Below are 21,196 nucleotides of genomic sequence, written 5' to 3'. Positions count from 1 at the left end.
AAAAATCTGTAATAAAAACAGGAAACAGAGGCCATCCATACATTATATTGGTTCCCTTGAGTCTGCTTGTCTAGGCAGGTAAACCAAAAGGGGTGTCAATAATGACAGGCCTAATAATAATATTACCTAAGTTTGTAGACCACTGAAGAGTTTTGAAAATACTTTCCCAACTATTATCCTTGGAACAACTCTGAAAAGGGTGGAGATTTGGAAATGGGTATAGTGACTTACCCTAGGTCACAAAGCTTGCACAGGGCAGAGTAGAAAACAGCACTTGAAGTTTCTGAGGCCAAACTCAGTGTTCTCCACATTTCCCATGCTGCTTCCCAGGAAGTCCCACAGAGATCTGGAACAGGCGTTTCTACTCTCATTCCCCTCACTGTTCTTCACTTAGTGGTTGGATTCCCATGAACATCACTCTAAGTGTCCTGCACTTACTAAGCACATGAAAATTGCTGACCCTCAAATAAACCAGCATGGTTTGCTGAGCATCTGCAAGGGGGAGGCTGCAGAGCCATGCTGGGACAGGAGCCAGCTCCGGGGCCAGACTGGGTGGGCTGAAGTCCTCAACACACGGCTGACCAGCTGTGTGAGCTTGAGCATGTTTCTTCACCTCTGCTCAGTGTATGAAAAGCATGTAGCCTGGTGCCAAAAGTTCAGAAACTGATACAGATTTCACTATTATTGAGTCTTCATCTACCTTCTTTGGTACCCTATCACAAAAAGAAAACTACCAACAAGAGGTTGATTCGTATCTAACTCCATTTTCTTCTCTCCAGAGTAAAAAGTCACAAATACATAAAGAGCATGAACACCAGGTATATGCATGCTCATGGGTTTGGCTAATGAGTCTCCACATGCTGAAAGAACCCATGCTAGCCCTTAAGCCAAGCTACAATGTAATCATTTAATAAATGGCACACATCCTCTCATCTCTTCCTATAAGTGACTGACAAGCATCAGTATTTCCTGTGAAAGTTACTGTTCAGGAAAGCTGGGGCAAGTGGGCTGAAAGCCATAGTTACCTAAACAGCTCGAACAACTGGAATTCATCTCCAAGCTACTGAAATGAAAATAATCAGTTATAAAGGCTCCCCCTACGGGCACCAAAAAGCAAAGGCTAAAATTTAAGATAGATAACAGAGTATTGTACCTCCTTCTTCTTCTGGAAAAGTTCCCACAATGAAAAGGAATATAAGACTTGCTTCAAACCATTTCTCTTTCTGAAAGATGAAAAGTTCGTGACTTGGAGATCCAAATTTCCTCACAACAGGACACTGAAAATACATACCTAGAGGCAAAAGCTCACACGGGGGATTCAAAGATTGCGGGTGGGGAGAGGCTTCACATCATGTCACATGGGAAGGGGCTGAAGGAAAGGGAGGCGTGGCTCGGCTGAGAGACAGGACTGAGGGGTAGGGCGCTGGGATGAGATCTGACAGGCTACCACGAGGGCGCTATCAGCCTTATGTTATGTGCCCCACTCCTCGGTGGCTGTCAGAGAACACACTTTATCTCCTAGAAAGGAAGAGCATTTTAATAATGAGCACTATCATACATAATCCTAAGAGTGTATATTAAAGTGTCAAACAACTGAACAGTGCTGTTGCTAGAAGCCTGGCTGGTTATCATCCTCAGACTACTTTTTCAATATTAAATATCAACATTTTGTGCTTCAAGTCCTGATTTAGTCTCAAAATAATTTTAAGAGAAAAGGCATCAAAATCCAAAATAAAGGGTAGATCATACTAATGTCAACTTCCTGGCTTTAACATTATACTACAGTTTATGTAAGATGTTACATGGAAGCAACTAGGTGAAGGGTACACGTGGCTTCTACACTATTTTTGCAACTTCTTGTGAATCTGTAATTTTCTCAAAATAAAGAGCTTTTAAAAGTCAAATTAAAGATACTTCCCTAAGAGGTTCTAAGTAACCTCAAAGGCAATCCAGTTTGGCTCGAGAATGCAGTGTCATCAGCCACAGATGACTCTGTGCAAGTACCTACAGGCAGCAGGGCTCGTTTCAAAATCATGATCAATCGGCTCTTAAGATTTACAGCTGCGATTAGGAAAGCCTGTCATGTTGACAGGTGTCTAATTTGGTTAGGCTGATCATAAATCTTCAGTTATCTGGGATCACATCATTAAAATCACCTATAGGCAATACATTCTTACAACCGCTTCCCACATGGTACTACACAGGAACCACGCACAGACATAATTACTCTATTTATCTAACTGTAATAAAATAATGTGCTTATGTCTTCTTCCTCCCCTAACTATATATAACTTGCAACAAGAACTGCATCTTTTTTTTATCTCCTTTTATCACTAAAACCTAACCTTCAGTAGCTTTTCAGTAAGTACTCACGGAATAAGAAAGAAATAAGTCAGTAATTAAGTTATTTTCTTGGACCTCTGGGGTGACTTTCTTTTCTGATAAAAAAGATATCCAGAGAAACCTCACAGTCCTTACTTTGGAATCAGGATTAAATATAATCATGCTACATATATAAATATGTGTATGGGTCAAAGTCTCTGATACATAGGGGTTTAATCTCTAAAGATCATTATAACTACTTGTTTTCTGTTAATTTCCTAAAACACTGTTAACTCAATTTGATTTAGAATAGTGTCTCAAGCTATTCCAGACAAGAAAACCAATATGAATTATTGAACAGATCTCCTTGGCTTGTAAGTTCCTGCTAGAATGAACTCTGCCCAGTTTTACCAAGTGTCAAGAACAATCAGCTTCATTCAGAAATCACCGAGACATCATCATCACCTTTGGATTCTTCAGTATTAACCAACTGAAAAGAGCATATGACAATTTCTCTAAATTTTACATCTCTCACTTTATTAAAATACAAATTTCAAATAAATATTTTAAACACCCCAAATCAATCAAAGCAATGAGATAACAAAGTGCTATTTCTTTCTGCAAAGAGGGCACATTGTCAGCTTATACAGATAACCCAACAGCCATATCCAAAGTCAATCAGGCTGTCTTAAATACATGACAGAGGCTACTTATGATCCCAGAGACACCAAGGACTCTGTAGGGTCAGTCACTTGAACAGGCTCCAAAGCTGGCTTGATCCTTAGAACCTCTGCAAAGCCATCACCAAACCAGCAAGTGACATGCGCGATGTCTACAGTAAAGTAGAAGAGGCGGTCCTGGCAGAGCTTCCGTCGATATACAGACCGAGGGTCGGCAGACAGCACAGCCTCAATGGCATGCCTTGCTTCCTCTGTTGACTGAAAATATTTAAATGAAGACCGACTGCCATCTGGAATGAGAAGAATACTACTTAATGCTGGAAACCATGAAGGTCAGATTTCATTACAGTGAACTTTAATGTGGAGTTTGGTTGGTTCCTTGACTATCACTTGAAATGAACTGGGTTTGGAAATCAAATTCAGTCATTACAGAGAATGTCACTTTCAAGTATATCTACTTATACATGCCCCCAATTTTCATTTGCTAAACAAAACCTTCTATGCTCAACATAGCCTTTAATTCAGTTCCTTGTCACTTTCTTCTCAGAAAGGAAGCATGGTCAGGGAAATGCATGGACAGTTCCAGCATTCTCAGAAAGCCACAAGAAGGAGGACTAAACCCACATATACCCAGAGCTCCAGCTAAAGGTAAGAGCGGGTGACTCAGACAGCTGGTGTCACAGACCCACTTAAAAGTAACACCACAAGGGCACCTGGGTGGCTCAGTCGATTGAGTGTCCAACTTCAGCTCAGGTCATCATCTTGCAGTTTGCCAGTTTGAGCCCACGTTGGACTTGCTACTGTCAGAGCAGAGCCCACTTTGGATCCTCTGTCCGCCTCTCTCAGCCCCTGACCTGCTTGCACTCTCACTCTCTCAAAAATAAACATTAAAAAAAAAAAGGAACACCACATTCCCTAAGGAACAAGGACATGACAAAACAGGTACTGAGAAAGTTAAACACCAACACTAGGGAATAGGCCACCCCATGCCACCCAAGTTTATATTTCAGGTAAACAGATGTTTACCCTGTTAAGTGGCAAAACTTCCTACATTTATATTATTGCGGATGTATTTTAATTCTTTTTATTTTAATGTTTTATTTATTTTTGAAACAGAGAGAGACAGAGCATGAGAGGGGGAGGGGCAGAGAGAGAGGGAGACACAGAACCGTAAGCAGGCTCCAGGCTCTGAGCTAGCTGTCAGCACAGAGCCTGATGCGGGGCTCGAACCCATGAACGTGAGATCTAACCTGAGCTGAAGTCAGAGGCTTTAACCGACTGAGCCACCCAGGTGCCCCTAATTCTTAAAAATATCATATATACAAAACTTATATAAAAAATTAACTGTGACTTAACTTTTAATAGCTACAATATAACATACAACCAAATGAAGGCTGGGCCATTCTAGGAAGGAGTGTGATTTAAGTTTGCTGTCCCTATTCAAAATATCATCTGGAGTAGTGGTGTATCTTTATTCTTCTGAAAGTAAATTCAATTTTTAGACAACAGGCAAAAATCACTCTGGGCTATATCTAGTAAGTAAGTTTGTAAGTAAAGCCATAAAGTTCAATTTTTAGTCAAAAACCAAGGACCAAACAATTCAACTGCTGATCACATGGAATACTCTTTAAAACAAAAACAAACAAGGACCAATTACGCAGTGCTAAGATTGCTTTATTGCATGGCTCATAAAAGGACTCCAAGGCCAGTCAAAAAAGAAGAGCTTCAAAAACATCACACTCTTTATTAACAGTGTTACCTCGCAAAAGCTCCAGGCCTTTGGTTGTTCATCTGCCACCTCACTTCTCTGCCTACTAAACCTTCCAAGTTTAGCTCACTTTTTTCTCCAGGAAGCCTTCCCAGATTTCCTCTCTGCTCCCCAGGTCACAATCCTTCTCTGCCTCATGTGCCCACGGCACTCCATTCCAACTCCAATCCCGCCTCCCTCCTGCAACACCCACCACCCCCAACACACAACACTCTGCCATTCAACATCTTTTCTCTTTTCTAGACTATAAATTTGCTAAGGTCATTTCTTATTTCTGTATTGGCTCCAAATTCTGTTCTAAATCACTCCTTGTTTTATAGTTACATTTCATAATTTCTCTTAACAATTTTTTAAAACAGTAAAGCATATTGTAACCTCTCAGACACATAGCACTATAGTTTGAAAAAGATAAAACTTTTCAAAGTAGGAAGCATTCACTGATAACTGCAGGCCAAAGGGTAAACATAAATATAAAGTATATTCTAGACAGCACTGCTTTCTTCGTTCTATCACAAAATCCTTTTAAAACTGACCTTCCTCCTCGCATCAACTGAATACAATGATGAATACAATGATGAAATAACTTTCATAAACAGAAAATTTTTTAAGTTTTTTATTCATTTATTTTGAGAAAGAGAGTAAGTGCAAGAGGGGCAGAGACAAGGAGAGGGAGGGGGGAGGGGGAAGGGGAAGGGGTAGGGGAGAGGGAGGGGAAGGGGGAAGGAAAGAGAATATCCCAAGCAGGCTCTGTGCTCATGAGATCATGACCCAATGGATTTAGCCACCCAGGCACCCCATAAACAGAACTTTTTAAATAAAGAGGTCAATTTAAAAATCAAATGCTTTCTTTAAACACAAAGCATTTGGAAAGAATGAGAAACACACCCTGGAGTGGCAGATGAAATGGGACACACCCCTGGCAACTTAATTGGCTACTTCTTACAGGAATCACTGCAGCTACCTCTTAACAGCCCCTTCCTTCACTCTAGATTGCTGCTTGGGAACTGCTGTGGACTGGGGAAACCAGATTGCAATGTTTGTTAAAAACCATGTGTTAAAGTAAACAAGCTCCAAGTAAAAGTCCTGTGGCCTCTCTTCTACAGTGAAGGCTATGTCTTTAGTGCTGGGACTTTATGGGGACAATTACTGTGCTAAGAGACTTTCCCTCTCACTCTTGGGCTCTATGCCAGAGGCAGAGCTATCAGCCACGTGATAGAATAAGATGGAACATTTCTCTAGTCAGACTGTAAAACAGATGAAAAACATAATTGACTTAAGTATAGAACAAGCATGATTTAGCTTCTGGAGTTTGAACACTCCAGGACCTATCTAACAGGTTGATAAAAGGCCTTAAATCACGAGCCACCTCATGAGGCAGCAGCCATTCTTAGAAACACTGAGTGTCTGGGACTCACTGTACTGAACAAAGTGGCTGAATGGAAGTCATCAGATGGTGGTGTTGCCCAAATATTACTTTATATTCCTACATTTCTTATGACCAGTCATCCTGACAGATACGCTGTATGCCTGCCCTCAGAAACACCAAGTTTGACTAAAGCTCTCATTGAGAAATCAGAAACAGAAAGTACCTGGCTCACCTCCTGAGCTGAGGTGCTCCAGATCCATCTCTGCATGAGGAGTGAAGCGCACTTCCAGCGTGCCCACGGGGGCCTCGCTCACCCAGGCGGGGACCACGCTGCAGCGGGCTGCGGCAGCCCTCCTGGGAGGGCAGCGAGGGGCCGCGGGCTGAACCTCTGCACTACTTCCTTGTGCAATTTCTGCTTCTTTCCCTAGCCGCAACCTCCTTTCTGTACCTTCCTCTGAAAAGCTCTTCTCCAGGAAATAGGGGCCAATTTGCTCTTCTGTCACACTCGGACTCTGATCACTTCTGGATTCGACACCCAAATCTCCCACTATCTCCCTGTGCTTAGGGGAGTTTTGCCAGGTTTTTGTTGAATTACCACGTTTCATATAGTTTTCTCCTGAAGTTCTGTCTTTGGGACATTTAAGTTTCTCCTTCGTGTGACTATCGGGCTGTGGCTTATCACACCTTGAGAGCTGTTGCTGGTCACAGTTGTCATTCTTGCCACCAGATTGGGGCATATTTGGATGCTTATGTCGATTATTCTGTAAATTAAAGTCCTGGAGAGGTTCAATCGGGCTTTGTGGCGAGTCATACTCAGCTATGTAGGGCTTTATGTCTAGGACAGGTGTGCCATGAATCATGTCAATTCCAGAAAGGTAAATGGCTCCACCTATAATGTGAAAAACACATCCTCTTAGAAATAATAACAATGAAGAACAGTGCAAACAATTAAAAACTAACACCATCTCCTGATGTCTCACCAAGCTTACAATTCTCTTAACATGTCAGGCTCTCGGATACCTGGTACCAATACACCTTTTCATTCCACCTGGAAACCCATCCTTTTCTTTACTTGTCAAACTCCTGCATGTTCTTTAAGGCTCTAATATAACATCTCATCTACAAAGCCTTTCCGTTTCTTCTGGACAGAAGCTTTTTTTCCTCTGGGTTCCAGAGAGCCCTATGTACAAACCTCTACTACAGCCCTTTTCACATGGTCTGGCACTGACCTAGTTAGAGTCTCTCTAGACAGTAGGCCCTTGAGAACTGACTCCTCTTTGCATCACTGGGCTTCTAACTGTTCCAGGCACAGCAGAGTCCTCAATGTATCTTTGAGTGTGACTTGGTATCACTCTAGTGACTATGCTACATTGTCTGACTCCTGTGCCTGCTAGCAGGTTCACTCGAGATCTTCTCCCAGGCCGGATGAGGCAAGCAGCCACACAGGGAAAGCCCATGTGGCAAGGCACTGCAGGAGCCTCTTGGAGCTGAAGGCAGTCACCTGGCAACAACCAGCAAAAAATTGTGGCTCTCAGTCCCACAACCACAAGCGAGTCCTGCCAACAATGTGAGTGAGCCCGGGGGGCAAATTCTTCCAGAGCTGAGCCTCCAGGTAAGAACTCATCCCCAATGACACCTCATTTGCAGCCTGGTAAGACTAAGCAGAGGACTGGCTAACTTGTTCATGTACTTCTAATTATTATGAAATGAAATAATATTTCAAAGTGACAATAAACATTTAAACTGATAAGTGTATGGTACTTTGTAACTACAGTACAGGGATTTTTATCTGATTTGTTTGCCACTATATCCTTGGCACCTAGAACAATGCCTGGCACATATATAATGCTCAGAAAACGTGTGGGTTGCATGAATGATCATAAAGTTTCCAGTACTACTACCCAAGCTGGTTAGCCATCACAAATTAATAAAGCTCAAACTGAACTGGCTACAGAATTTTCCTGGAAAACCTACCTAAGGCCTGAATATAATCCAGGGGAGGAAGTTCAAGTTCTGGGAAAAACCCAACAAAATAACTGGTCTACCTATTTAGTACTGAGCAACCTGAAACTACTCTTAGAGCTTTTGTCTCCAAGATCCTAAAAAAAATACTATGGAGTTTCAGAGAGGGCAGGTCCTGTTCCTTAGCCCATTTTACAAATGAGGCCCAGAATGGTCTCCTGACTCTCAGCTGCCTATTTCATCTTTTGCCTCTCTGATAAATGTGCTTATTATTAGGTCAGAGTGATTCAAGAACAGGATGCTTTACTAACAAACAAAACAAAGGTACAAACCAAAACTCAAAAATAGAATAAACTGGTGGCTGCCAGAGAGAAGAGGGTAGGGAGATGGGTGATATGACTGAAACGGATCAAGAGGCACAAACTTCTTACTGTAAAATAAATAAGTCAGGGGGATGTAATGTACAGGACAGTGACTGCAGTCAATAATACCGTATCACATACATGAAAGTTGTTGAGAGTAGATCTTGGAAGTTCACATCATAAGAAAAAAAATTTTTGTAACTCTGCATGGTGACAAATGGTTACTAGACTTACTATGATGATCACTTCACAATGTATATAAATACTGAATTATACCGTACACTTGAAACTAACAAAGTATGTCATTTACACTTTAATAATAATAATAAAAAAGAATGGGATGCTTCCAAAACAATGTATGGTCCAGTAACTACGCTACATGTGAACACACAGTTAAAACGAGTCTGATATTCTACACGGTCCTTCCACAATCTGACAGGTACTGAACGTTATAGTGTGATTCATCACAGATCCTTTGCCACACATCAGAGTTAACAGCTGCACTACAGCCACGATGCATGTCCATTTCTTCAAAGGTGCACGGGAGAAATAATACACCACCACCCTATGTGTTTACCATATCTCCACATACAACCAGTTTCTTGTATTAATTCTGATAGTGACCAATTATTTTTGAATAATTTTGTATTTAATGTATTCCAGGGTAGAGAAAATTTAGTTACTAATGTAATGATTATGAAATCTTTCATTATTTTAAAATAATATAACAGCTCCTGACATATGTGATGATATAATCAGACTCTGAGCATCCTATGAGCACTGATTTCTAAGTGTAACATTCTTTAAGTCATTTTGTTTTCTTTAATGGCTGGTAGTTCTCAGGGGTTAGCACCATTGGTACACATCTGAATAACAGGCAGTGGCGAATACAACATTGGCTTTAGAAGATGTCTTTTGGGTAAGGATAAAAAGATCAAAGTAGAAAGGAAATGTGTTACCTTCTATCTTTTCCAGCTTGGCCAGAGTCAATCCTATTGCATTGGGACGATGGGGGCTCCTTGTGGAGAAAACTCCAGTCTTTGCGCCATTCAGCCTAGGAGGCTGTACTTTTGCCTTACAGCTCAAATGACCATTTTTGTGAAAAACAAACAAAATCCTATTCAAAATAAACCAAACCACTGAGTAAAAAAAGAACACAAATTAATGTATCATAATGATTTGAGGGGAAAAAATCTTTAATCCCACAAGTTAGAACTGAATGAATGCTTTTAATGGTATTAAAATGTAATCATTGGGGGGGAAATACCATTCTTATTCTCTGAAGGGAAGCAGAGTTTTACCTCCATATCCTTTGCCCCTAACACAATTACTGGCATATGGTAGGAACTTAAAAAATGTTTCTCAAGTGCCTAAATGAGCAACATTTATGAAGTAAATGCCTGCTGTTTGCCAGACAGTAGGCCAGACCATTTTATACTAATTTCATTTAATTCTCTTAACAAGCATAAGATTTTTTTAAAAATTTTTATGTTTTTTATTTATTTTTGAGAGACAGAGCGAGCAGGGGAGGTTGAGAGAGAGGGAAGCACGCTCCAGGCTCTGAGCTAGCTGCCAGCACAGAGCCCAACATGGGGCTTGAACCCACAAACCATGAGATCATGACCTGAGCCGAAGTCAGACGCTTAACTGACTGAGCCACCCAGGCGCCCCAAGCATAAGATTTGTGATTTATTCCCATTTTAAGAATGAGGAACACAAAAACAGGAAGCCATGAAGAGAAAACAACAGATTTGAATTCATTAGATCATTAAATTTATGACTACACAATGTCATCTCAGGAGAAAATGTCTGCTACCTGTAAAATGGACAATGAGTTAATATCTGTGGTATATAAACTGTTCCTACATATCACAAAGAAAAGGACAATTCATTATAAGACATTAAGCAAAGAACATGAATAGACAATTCACAAAAGAGTAAGAAATAGCAGCAACCCATAAGAAAAGTTGTTGAACCTAACAATTCAGAAGAACTGAAAAATAAAATACTGTTTTTCCCTGTCAGGCAAAAGTGTAAAAAAACTGGTAACATATAGTGTCAACAAGAACGTCATGGAAAAGGTCATTCTGATATATGTTCAGCTTTTTAAAGCCCAACTTGGCAACAGCTCTGCTAGCTCAACATATCCATTTTTGATATCCTATTTGTAAAATACATAAGTGTCAAGAATTATGTCTAAGAAGGTTTGTTACAGCATTACTGTAATACCAAAATAACTATCCATTAGCAAGACAGTGGCCAAATCATGGTATACCTGTATTTTCCAAAAGCAGACAGCCATCAAAGCAAAAAGGATAAATCTCTATGTATTTTCATGATATACACTGTTAAATGAAGAAAACATATTCCATTGTTTAAAACAAACACCCACTCTCAATGTGTAGATATATGCTTCTATGTGTATCAAAAAAGGAAAAGAAAAGGTCTGGTAGGATATACACCAAGCTGTTAACAATAAAAATCTCTGAAGAGTGTAAGGGGGTTAGGAAGAGACAGGAGAAAAATAGGAGGGAAACACAAAAATCTCTTTATATAGATCCAAACCCTTTTTTTTTAATCAGCAATGTTTTTAACTTAATTATTTCAACCAAGATCATACAAACTAGGTCAGACACTCAAGATTTTACTCTATTCATATCTCAAAATTAACGTGAAAAATAAACCATTTCAGAATAAATACCTAATTTTAGGTCTTCGCCGTAAAACCAGACCCAGCCATACTGGTGATGTTGGAGAAAGAATGGACAGAGACAGAATTCCAAGTGATAGTTAGTAACACTAGTATAATGCAGGTCCTGATATAAGTAACATTTTATTACTTAAAGTATCCAGATTTCTAAAGCTCTTTTGTCTTTTAGGAAGAACAGACCTAATTCTTCATGGGTCTAGAGCAGAGTCTGCAAACTTTTTCTATAAAGGTCAAACAGTAAATATCTGAGGGTCTGCAGGCCAACCAGTCTCTGTTTTAACTATTCAGCTCTGCTGCTATACTACAAAAGCAGCTACGTACAACACATAAATGAATGGGAGCAGCTGTGTTCCCATAAACTTATTTACAAAGATAGGTGGTAGATGGATTTGGTCCATGGGCTGTACCTTGGCTGACCCCTGGTCCAGAAGCCAATAGGTACCCACAGGCAGAATCAAGAAGGTCTGTAGATTTCAGCTCAACAGAAGGCATTTATCGCAGTCAGAACCAACTGCAAATGGAACACGCCATCCCAGTGGATTCTAAGCTTCCATGAGGCTGCCCCAAGCTATAGGGACAATCACATGTGAGAATATGGTACGGGAATTCCATGCGATAGGAAGGATGGTCTGGATGGCAGACTCCAAGACTGCCTTCAACTGGAGGACTTTACTCAAGGCAAGTTCTGGCCCAAAGAACCACTTCTAACGTAAAACAACTTACCAAACATGAGAAAACTGTTCTAAGCCCATCAAGGAATGTTCAGGATTATTAAAGATGCTCTTTCGAATTCTCAAACAAGCCCGCGAATGGCTACAAACAGATGGCTGCCTTGGAGTACCATTCTTGGCTGAGAAACAGGATTCCAAGTAGCCAACTGGCTCAGTTAAAAGATTCCCTACAGAAGAAAATCAGGTAAGAAATCATTAGTCAAAATGTCAAATAAAGATGTAAGAAAACATGTTTTCTTTAATGCACTGATTTCATAGTTTTAACATCTACCAAGTGTTATGAAACTATTAAAAATGATTCATATAGTATCATGAATACATATAAATACCCTCATTATTACATACACATTATTATATCCCTTTGGATAATGAGCCAGAAAGAGTGCAGGTCTAAGAAAGAAAGACAGGGAACATTTTTAAATGTCCTACTATGACCATAAATCAAATTCTATGTTACCATTTACTAAGGTATGTGACTTTGGTCAGGGCTAAAATGGTATTTACAATAGAGGGACTAACACACACAGTTAAATAAGAACTGTCATAGCACATGCAGGAACAAGCTATTTTGCTTGGCTGGAGTATGAAAGATAAGGCAAAGAATGCTGAAAGATAAGGAGACAGAGATTGTATACAAGTATCTCAGGCTTTTAAAAAGTCTGCATTAGGCTACTAAAAGTTCAACCTGGAGATTCCTTATAAAAGGACCCAGCAAAGCAAGCTTTATAAAATCCTCATGAACAATCTTTATTCTTGCTGAGCTTAATTAAATAATTAGGCCAGGGTTGTTAAGACTGGACTCATTCCACCAATGCATTAGTCTCGGTTTGGCTATCTCTGGTAAGGGAGGTTTTTTAGAGAGAAAAACTGTTTCAGCAATGCACTACTGTAAATATAATTCTAGTTCTAAGTGTTTTAAAATATTTGTTGTTGGATCTCAGGCTTGTTAGTCTGTGAGGATGATATTTAAAAATGGGGGTCAGCCCCTATTAAAGTTTCAGATATCCCTCTGGAGTTAAGTAGGCCGACTCAGAAAAACCCTCAACCTGGTGAGGTGATCCAGATCCAGTAGATCAGCTTGAACTAATCTTCAAAAAGACTGACTCCTGAGAATCTCCAGCCCTGCTCCAGCCACACCCCGGAAGCTGGCTGGTCTAGCATGGCAGAAGCCTGAGGAATCACTGGTCCAATAAGATAAACTGTCCTGTCTCTGCCATCAGACTGGCAAATGTTGCCCCAGAAAACTGGGGAAACAGCAAAAGTTTCTGATAGGATGTTCTGTTGGTATTAATTGCCTCTAATCTGGGCATGGGATTTCAACATGGCAAAAGGTAAGGGGAGCGTACACCTCTACTGCCAGACTCTAATGGGGGGGTCTTTGAGTGGCCTCTAGATGGCCCACCAATTTGGCTGAGGATAGTAAACCAGGCAGCGCCAGATATTAGAAACCCAAAAGAGACCCTCACCAAGTTAACCATGGAGACTCGTGGTAATTGGGTAAACTCTCCTTCCCTATGCCCTTTGCAGGGTAAAAAATTCCCCTTACACCAAGAAGGGCTAGGCCAGGCTTTAGGGGAACAATGTTACCTCTATGCCAGTAGTTCAGAAATTGTACAGGATAGTCTATCTGTGGTTCACGGCCACCACAAGAGAGGAGAAGAACGAGGAGCCAAAACCAAAATTGGTAAATACTATTCTGTTAATGGTCTTAAGAGCATGTAGCCTTAAACCAGAACAATGGTAACATAGCTGACCCAGGATTGGGTCAATTACAAGACAGAGGGGGGAATGTAAGGATGCAGGTCTGAAACTGATTCCATGAGACAACAGAAGGGTACACATTGCCCAAGGCAGAAGGGACCACTCTTGTAACGCCCAATCAGGAAAGGCCAGTTAACACCTTTAACATTTCTAAGGGCAGGCCTAAAGATGGAGGCTAAGACTAGTCACGCCCTATGTGAGGGTCCTGGGCCCACTCTGTGATTGGTCAATACTCTAAATGTTGTGATTGGGTCCCGCCAAAAGTAACAAATACTCTAGGCAATGTGAATGGTTAAACCTGCTGTCAGTAATATTGTATAATAATAATTGGATCACTGTACCTATGTCACAATTTCCTGTAACTCCCCCTTCCCAAACTCATAAAAGCCCTACCCTGCCTTTGTTCAGGGCTCACTCCACGTGGATCCAGTACGTTGGTGGTGTCTGCGAGCTCAAGTTTAGGCTGGCTCATAAATTCGTAATAAAGCCCTTTGCTTTTGCAAAAATAAATAAAATAAAATAAATAAATAGTCTGCATTAAGCCACCACGCATTTACAAAAGACCTACATTAGTATCTGCTTTTGCTAATCAAAAGAAATCTAATGTTTGCTTTTACCAAAAAGCAGAAAGTGAAAATACTGTTCAGTATTTGGTTTCCAGAGCACTGTTATAGGTGCAGGGTGCACCTCAAGCTGTGAGACCGGCCCCACCCAGGGCCTTCCCCAGGAACTACTCAGCATCTCAGCATTAAGACATCAGATCTTTGAACTTTGTGTGTGAGCATCTGTGGTTTATCTTGATCTATTTTGTGCATCCACTAGCAAGATGTGTCCTAAGGTAACAGAAAAGCCTCAAGTGAGATTATTTTTTGGATTGAGGAATGCTCAAATATTTTCCACATAAACTTTTCCCATATAAATTAACAGTAACTACTTTGCATTATGCCATTTCAGCTTATGAAAAATTTCATAGGGATGCCCTACTTTTAGGAAAATGTGTCTTAGTAGGGATGCAATTAAAAACAGAACATATGAAACAAAGTAGTTTACACAATAAAGGGAGTGCATGCGATCACACTACTAAAATTTCTAGACACGGTGTAGATGTCAGGTTAGGCTTGTCCAGTAGCTCTCTGCCCCTTTAGAATGGAAGCGCCCTGTGGGCAGTTTTTCTGTCTTGTTTACTGCAGTGTTGTTCACTGTCTATATTGCATCCAAGGGGGTAGATACTAAAAAAATTCATGTTACATGAGAAAAAGGATTGTTTAAGTCTAACTTGATTAAAATGGAAAGTGAAAAAGTCAAAGAACATAATCCCATTTATGAAAGTTTGTTTATACATTCACCTATTTAAATATGTACATGTATGCTGAAAAAGCTATTTGGACATTAACATTTTGGTAAAAAGGATGGGATAACATGTAAAATGGATAATGAGATTTTTGGATTATTTTTATATTTGACTTTGTAATTTGTATAATATTTGAAATTTTTACAATAATCAGACCCACTCCCTTTTATTTCTAAGTAGCAACTCCTTTCAAAAAAAGGAAACTTGGCTACACAGTATCAATATAGGTTTAAAATCCAAGGTATCCACAACTAACTTACAAATAACTTATTTTACATTTCATGAAAGCTTTACCAACTTTTTTTTTTACATTTTTTTAATGTTTTATTATTTTTGAGAGAGCGAGCGAGCGAGAGCGTGAGCAGGGAAGGGTCAGAGAGAGAGGGAGACACAGACTCTGAAGACAGTCTCCAGTCTCTGAGCTAGCAGGTAGAACAGAGCCTGTCGCGGGGCTCGAGCCCATGAACCTTGAGATCACGACCTGAGCCGAAGCCAGACGCTCTACCGACTGAGCCACCCAGGTGCCCCTGCCAACTTCTTTTAAGAGATGACATAGAGACACTCTAGACCATCATTTTATTTCCAGCTTCCATTACCAGCATAGGCCTGATGTCCCTCACAGCACCTTTCGTTACTTTTCACTTATCAAAACTATATTATTGGCTACATATAAAATATTATATGTAACAAGTATAATAGAGCATAATACTATGAAATCTTGAGTACTCACCACCCATCCCAAGAACTAGAGCTTTACCAACAAATTATCTTTTTATGTTGCTTTTCTCGTAGGGCACACCCATCCTTTCCTGCTGAGATAAACAAGTGCCTGAATGGGATCTTTATCACTCATTTTTTTTAATGTAACTTTTTAAAATATAATTTTATTACATGCAAATGCATGTCTAGATAATGTTTCATTTATTTTGTCTTTGAACTCTCTAAAGACTGGTATTAAACTGTAAGTTATCTTCTCAGACTTGCTTTTTCTCTCTCAATGTTATGATTCTAAGACATTTTCATACTGTGTATGTTTCTAAGGATTAAAAATTTTTTTCCAAGTATGTTTATAGGCCTTCTTATGTTTATCTCATCCATGTCCCTGTGGAATAAAAACAGTAAATACCTTAAAGATGAAGAAACTGAGGCCAAACAAGCCTCTGGTGTTCCATTAAAATGTCATAAAGAAAAATGGCCCAAAAAGCACCCCTAACCTAGGAAGTTGAGATCCCTGTGTCCTGTTTTCATTTGTTTAACAAACACTTTCCAGGTGTATACAATTGCCAGACATTGAGCTAAGTTTGGGTAAAAGAAACAACAAGAACTCTTATCAGAGTGGAATTAACAGTTGTGAAGAATGTCCCAATATTTCAATACCATGGAAAAATATTTAAAGCACCTGGTAATACACCAAGTGTTCAGCAAAGAGTGGCTTTCAAAGCTCTTACTTAGACCTTTCCCTCATTTTAACAATATTACAATTGCATTAACTGTGTAATAAAAGAAACCAACAAGTTATTAATGCAGAGTTTCTGTACACAGGTAATTCTGGTCTTCTTGACAACTGGCCTGGACTGTTAAATTACCCTTACTATAATTCATGTTCCCAATGCAGGTCCCTCCCCCTGTTAAAATACACTACACCAATTCTCTAGACTCTGTGTCCCTTAATTGTATGCTGCCCTCCTTTATTTATTTATTTATTTATTTATTTAGAAGAGGGCACAGGGGAGCTGGGAGGGAGGGGGGGAGAGAGAAGGGAACTGGTTAGTTAGAAGACATCTCTAAAGCATATAATGCGCAATCCCTTAAAATTTTAATAGCCACAGATTCATATGAAACTTAAGTTTTAGAAAGAAGTTATAAAACAGTGAGGTCACGTATCAGTTCATTTTTCTAGCGTGCATGCACTGAAAAGATGTATGGTAGGTAGACACAAGAGAGGGAGAGAGGGGGAGAGAGGGGGAGGAGAGAGAGGGAGAGAGAGAGAGAGAGAGAGAGAGAGAGAGAACGAACACGAACCCAAGCAGGCTCCTTACTGTCAGTGCAAAGCCCAAGGGGGGGCTCCAACTCACCAACCATGAGATCATGACCTAAGCCAAAATCAAGAGTCAGAAGCTCCATCATCTGAGCTACTCTAAGGGCGCTACCCTCTAAATTTTCCACTTTTCACCATTAACAGACTTTACATTTCTTAACCTGGTATTTAAGGTTCTCTACAATCTGAATCCAATCAACATTCCCACCTCCCTGATCCACCCAATTACTTCAGACTTAGCGCTCCCCATCCCATGCTATGTAGACCTCTGACTCCTGCTCTTTCCTGTCAAAATTAGACCTGTAACCTGGCACTGTGCACCAACTTTTTAAAATGAGCACCTCTGACCAAGTAGCAGTACTTGTAGAAAATTTAATCTAAATTAAACATTTATAACATGCAAAAAGATTTGTTTTACGAATTTTCTTCAGAACAATGAAAAGTGGCACCACCCTAAACGCCCAGCAAAAGGGAACTGGTTAGTTAGAAGACATCTCTAAAGCAAATAATGCGCAATCCCTTAAAATTATTAATGGCCACAGATTCATATGAAACTTAAGTTTTAGAAAGAAGTTATAAAACAGTGGGGTCACGTATCAGTTCATTTTTCTAGCGTGCATGCACTGAAAAGATGTATGGTAGGTAGACACAAGATATTAACAGTGGTTTTCCCTGGACGATGGTGGACTTTGATTTTCTTCCACTTGCTCCTTCTAATTTCTAAAAAGTAATATATTGCTCCCTATGGTAAAGGAAAATAAACCCATGCCCATCTTTCCTGGCCCCACTTAAAAAAGATTTCCCGTCCCTCCGCCCCAGAACTTTCCCTCGTCTCCCTCCTCACTTCCTACAGCACAGAATGCCTCTCTTAGGGTATTTATTAGTTCCTAACACGCCTAACACCGGCGTTCACATCCTCTCTCTCCCACAGGAGCAAGAACTCCCTAAGAGAAAAGCCGTTACACTGCACGTGGCTGTTCTCAGCCATCATGCCCACCCCAAGGCAACCACAGCTACCAAGAAGAGATCGGGAGATGACATCATCGCACTCTCCGCAGCAAAATCACGTGGTCGCGGGTGCACGTGATCCGTGGCTGCGCAAGAAGAACGATGACGCACTTCGGTTCAAGTTCTCGCATTTTACGTCCCTCTCTGCACTGAAGTCGAAGGCCTGCGCTTAGACCGCTTTTGGGTGCGGAACCGCCGGTCTCTGAGAAGTTACCTGTTTCCAAAGCCGGCTTCACGCACCCGCACGGGGTCGCTGTGGCCTCGGGCCCCGTCTCCTCCAACACGCGCATGGCTACTTTTCCCTGAGGTGTCGACCCGACTCCGCAGACTTTCCGCTTCCGGTGTCTGAGCCTGGTGCCTGCGCAGAAGCCGCGCTGCTGAGGTGGTGCGAGCTCAGGCCTGGCGCATGCGCGGGGAGGGGAGCCGTGAGCTCACTGCGGGTGGAGTTGGTGGCCCCTGTAAGGTTTCGGTTGGCGCCTTGAAGCCATTGCCGAGCCTCAGTTACTTTCCCGGATACCGGCCGCCGTTGACCCGCGCGGACCCGCTGCGATTCCCCGCCAGTCAGCTACTCCGAGTTCCAGTGCTTGCCCGTGGGGACATTCGGTGACGATTTACGCACTAAGATGTCTCTCTCGAAATACTAATAAACGTACTCTTAAACGCATGACACTGATTTTTAAAGAAAAGTGATGGGTATATGCCGTTACCACAATAGCGTAATTATCGGATGTTAGGAAATGTTAGAAATTCTTGCGTGGTAGGAATACGCAGATGATTATACTTCGGCATACTCAGTTTTTCCACAATATAAACTACGTATTGTCAGCAAGGAACCCCAAGTAAACTTTATTTAAAGTCTAATGGATGGGAAGCCTCACACTGGAATAGGGGATAACTGGGGACTTTTTTTTGTACTGCATACTTTGCGGGAATTAGAGCGAGAATGAAATTGAGAGTGATTATGCCATGCCCATGAGAGAGACTAATAATCGTTGTTTCTGGACGGCTGTGAAAAGACCAAGAATGTTTTCCTCCCATGCGGTGACCAGTTATCCTTGCAGCGATACTAGCCTTTTACATACTTACTTGTAACGTCATCGCTCACCTACATCAAGTTTCTCTTTATATGTAATTCTGTATCTGGACTTTTTTATCCTGTTTGTGGGGGGTGGGGAGGAGTCAAATGGCTTGCAATATAAAATATTCTAAAGCATGCAAATCCACAGATTTTAAACGCACACCCGTGAAAAGCTGTCGCTAAACCTTTACATTTATTATGGAGTAGATTATCACTGGTAGAAAATACCCAGCAGGAGCCAAAGATTTAAAGAGAAGGTTGTGGTTTAAAACCAACACCCACGCACATCCACACACTTAAAATTGATCATGTTCATAAATGTGTCTTCGGTCCTCTGTCCATGAAAATTTGGAAAAGGATGCCATTTATCTGTTTCCAGGAGAAATGCTGCTCATTTGTATGGCTGCAGAAACAAGTTTGAGAACAATTAAACTATATACACTCTGTGAAACTGGCATGGTAACAGCTGCGTTTGCCACTAGATGGTGGTGTTGAAAGTGGTAGTCTTGCTTAATTTGTGGACAGACTAGTGTGGAAAATGAAAGGTATTTGCCCTCCTGGCCTTAGGTATCATTATCTAATGATAATCATGCAAAAAAAAATGCATTGCCAAATGTGACAAGTACTGAGATGCAAAGCAGATTTCCAGACATTGCTGTACATTGCTACATCTAAATTTCAAAAGTAAAGTTTCTCTTTCTGGAAGATAGGGATTTAAATATGTAGCACTTTTATTATATGATTTGAGGTTTTTGTTATCTAGAATTATATAGGATTATTTGTAGTTTATGAGGCAACTATTTGGGGAAGCTGGGTGGCCCAGTTGATTAAACATGACTCATGATTTTGGCTCAGGTCATGATCGCAAGGTTTGTGATTTCGAGCCTCCTCTTGGGCTCTAAGCAGATGGTACAGAGTCTGCTTGGGATGCTCGCTCTCTTTCTCTCTCTCTCTCTCTCTCTCTCTCTCTCTCTCTCCTCCTCCTCCTCCTCAAAATAAATAATAAAAAGAAAAACTTTATAAGGCAACCTTTTCTTTGGAGGTAAGATCTAGGAATTTGCCTTAAAAAAAAAATGCTTCAAATACAGGTGGTCATGAGCCTACACTTACAGAAACACTTCCCCCATGCAATGGATCTTAATCTTTCACTTGGGTGAAGGATCCCTCAAAAGGAATTAAAGCTTTGGGACTTCTCATGCATCATTTTAGATTTAGTCTCATGGGTTTCATGGATCTTTAAGAACCACCATTGTACCACCATGAGAGGAGGGTAGTACAAAGTAGGGCTCAGATGGTTGCAAAACTTTTGATTCTGTGACCCCAGTGTTTCAAGCCAAGAAGAAAACTGGAAAATGTTTAGATGCACACTGGTGTTTGAATAAGAATAGTGAGAAAGCAGAGATTGTGTATATACAGGGAGGGGGTAAGAGGGCAAGCAGAAAGGGTCCTGAAAGGTAAAAAGAGAAGATCCCTTTTCTTCTAAGGTGCTGTATTCTTTATTCCATCTATTTTCTCATCTCTTTCACCTTTAGGCCCCTGTGCATGGTACATATGCAAATCTCTTATGATTCATCTCAATGCAACACTATTAAAACATGAAACTTCCGTTTACTCGTTTCTCTAATGTTGACTCACTCTGGCACTTGCAATTGAGATGAACATTTTCTAAGATTAGACCCAGCATGAAAAGTACTGAGGAAGTTAGGTGTGACTTTAGGTGAGTACCCAGCCGCTCTGAGGTTATTCCCACATCTATAAAACCCGGATGGTAATCACTGCCTTGCCCATTTCACACACTCTGGTGCAAATCGTAGAAGTGTTTGTGAAAGTATAAATTCTGAAGTATATCCAGATATAAAAGACTATTATATGATTATTCTGCCCTCAATATGTCACTTGAGTAATATAATGGAGTATGAGTCACCAGTGTATGATGTATATATCTCAAGAGGAAAATAATGTAATGTTTGTGGGAAAATGTATGCAAACAGGAAGGAAAGAGCATTGTAACCTCCCAGTATACCTGTGGTCCTCAACTGTAGCTGCACAAGATCCCCTG

The 21,196-nt window shown here is 40.7% G+C and overlaps 1 protein-coding gene across 2 annotated transcripts; it reads right to left on the bottom strand.

The window, feature by feature from the left end:
- Nucleotides 1-2,838: 2,838 nt before the first annotated feature.
- On the bottom strand, nt 2,839-18,511 carry TRMO (tRNA methyltransferase O). Of its 2 annotated transcripts, none has more exons than XM_029920398.1 (5): nt 18,274-18,511; nt 11,894-12,068; nt 9,420-9,577; nt 6,360-7,025; nt 2,839-3,292 (listed from the first exon to the last, which is right to left on the bottom strand). In XM_029920398.1, exons 1-5 carry the CDS (start codon nt 18,347-18,349, stop codon nt 3,033-3,035), a joined length of 1,335 nt encoding a protein of 444 aa, XP_029776258.1. In that variant the 5' UTR covers nt 18,350-18,511; the 3' UTR covers nt 2,839-3,032. The 2 variants fall into 2 exon arrangements, with proteins under 2 accessions (XP_029776258.1, XP_029776259.1); XM_029920399.1 differs by having other exon boundaries at nt 6,369-7,025; nt 18,274-18,510.
- Nucleotides 18,512-21,196: the final 2,685 nt, after the last annotated feature.

The sequence above is a fragment of the Suricata suricatta genome, chromosome 13 (genome assembly GCF_006229205.1).
Source record: "Suricata suricatta isolate VVHF042 chromosome 13, meerkat_22Aug2017_6uvM2_HiC, whole genome shotgun sequence".
NCBI classification, from domain to species: Eukaryota; Metazoa; Chordata; class Mammalia; order Carnivora; family Herpestidae; genus Suricata; species Suricata suricatta.
The sequence above is the reverse complement of the archived record's forward strand: the minus strand, read 5'-3'. Positions and strand labels throughout refer to the sequence as shown.

Coding starts and splice junctions, on each gene's coding strand:
- TRMO (XM_029920398.1), bottom strand. CDS start 18,349: ATGCGCGTGTTGGAGGAGACGGGGCCCGAGGCCACAGCGACCCCGTGC. Junction 7,026..9,419: donor CAAGCTGGAAAAGATAGAAG/GTAACACATTTC, acceptor TTCACATTATAG/GTGGAGCCATTTACCTTTCT. Junction 3,293..6,359: donor CAGCTCAGGAGGTGAGCCAG/GTACTTTCTGTT, acceptor TTCTCATTCCAG/ATGGCAGTCGGTCTTCATTT.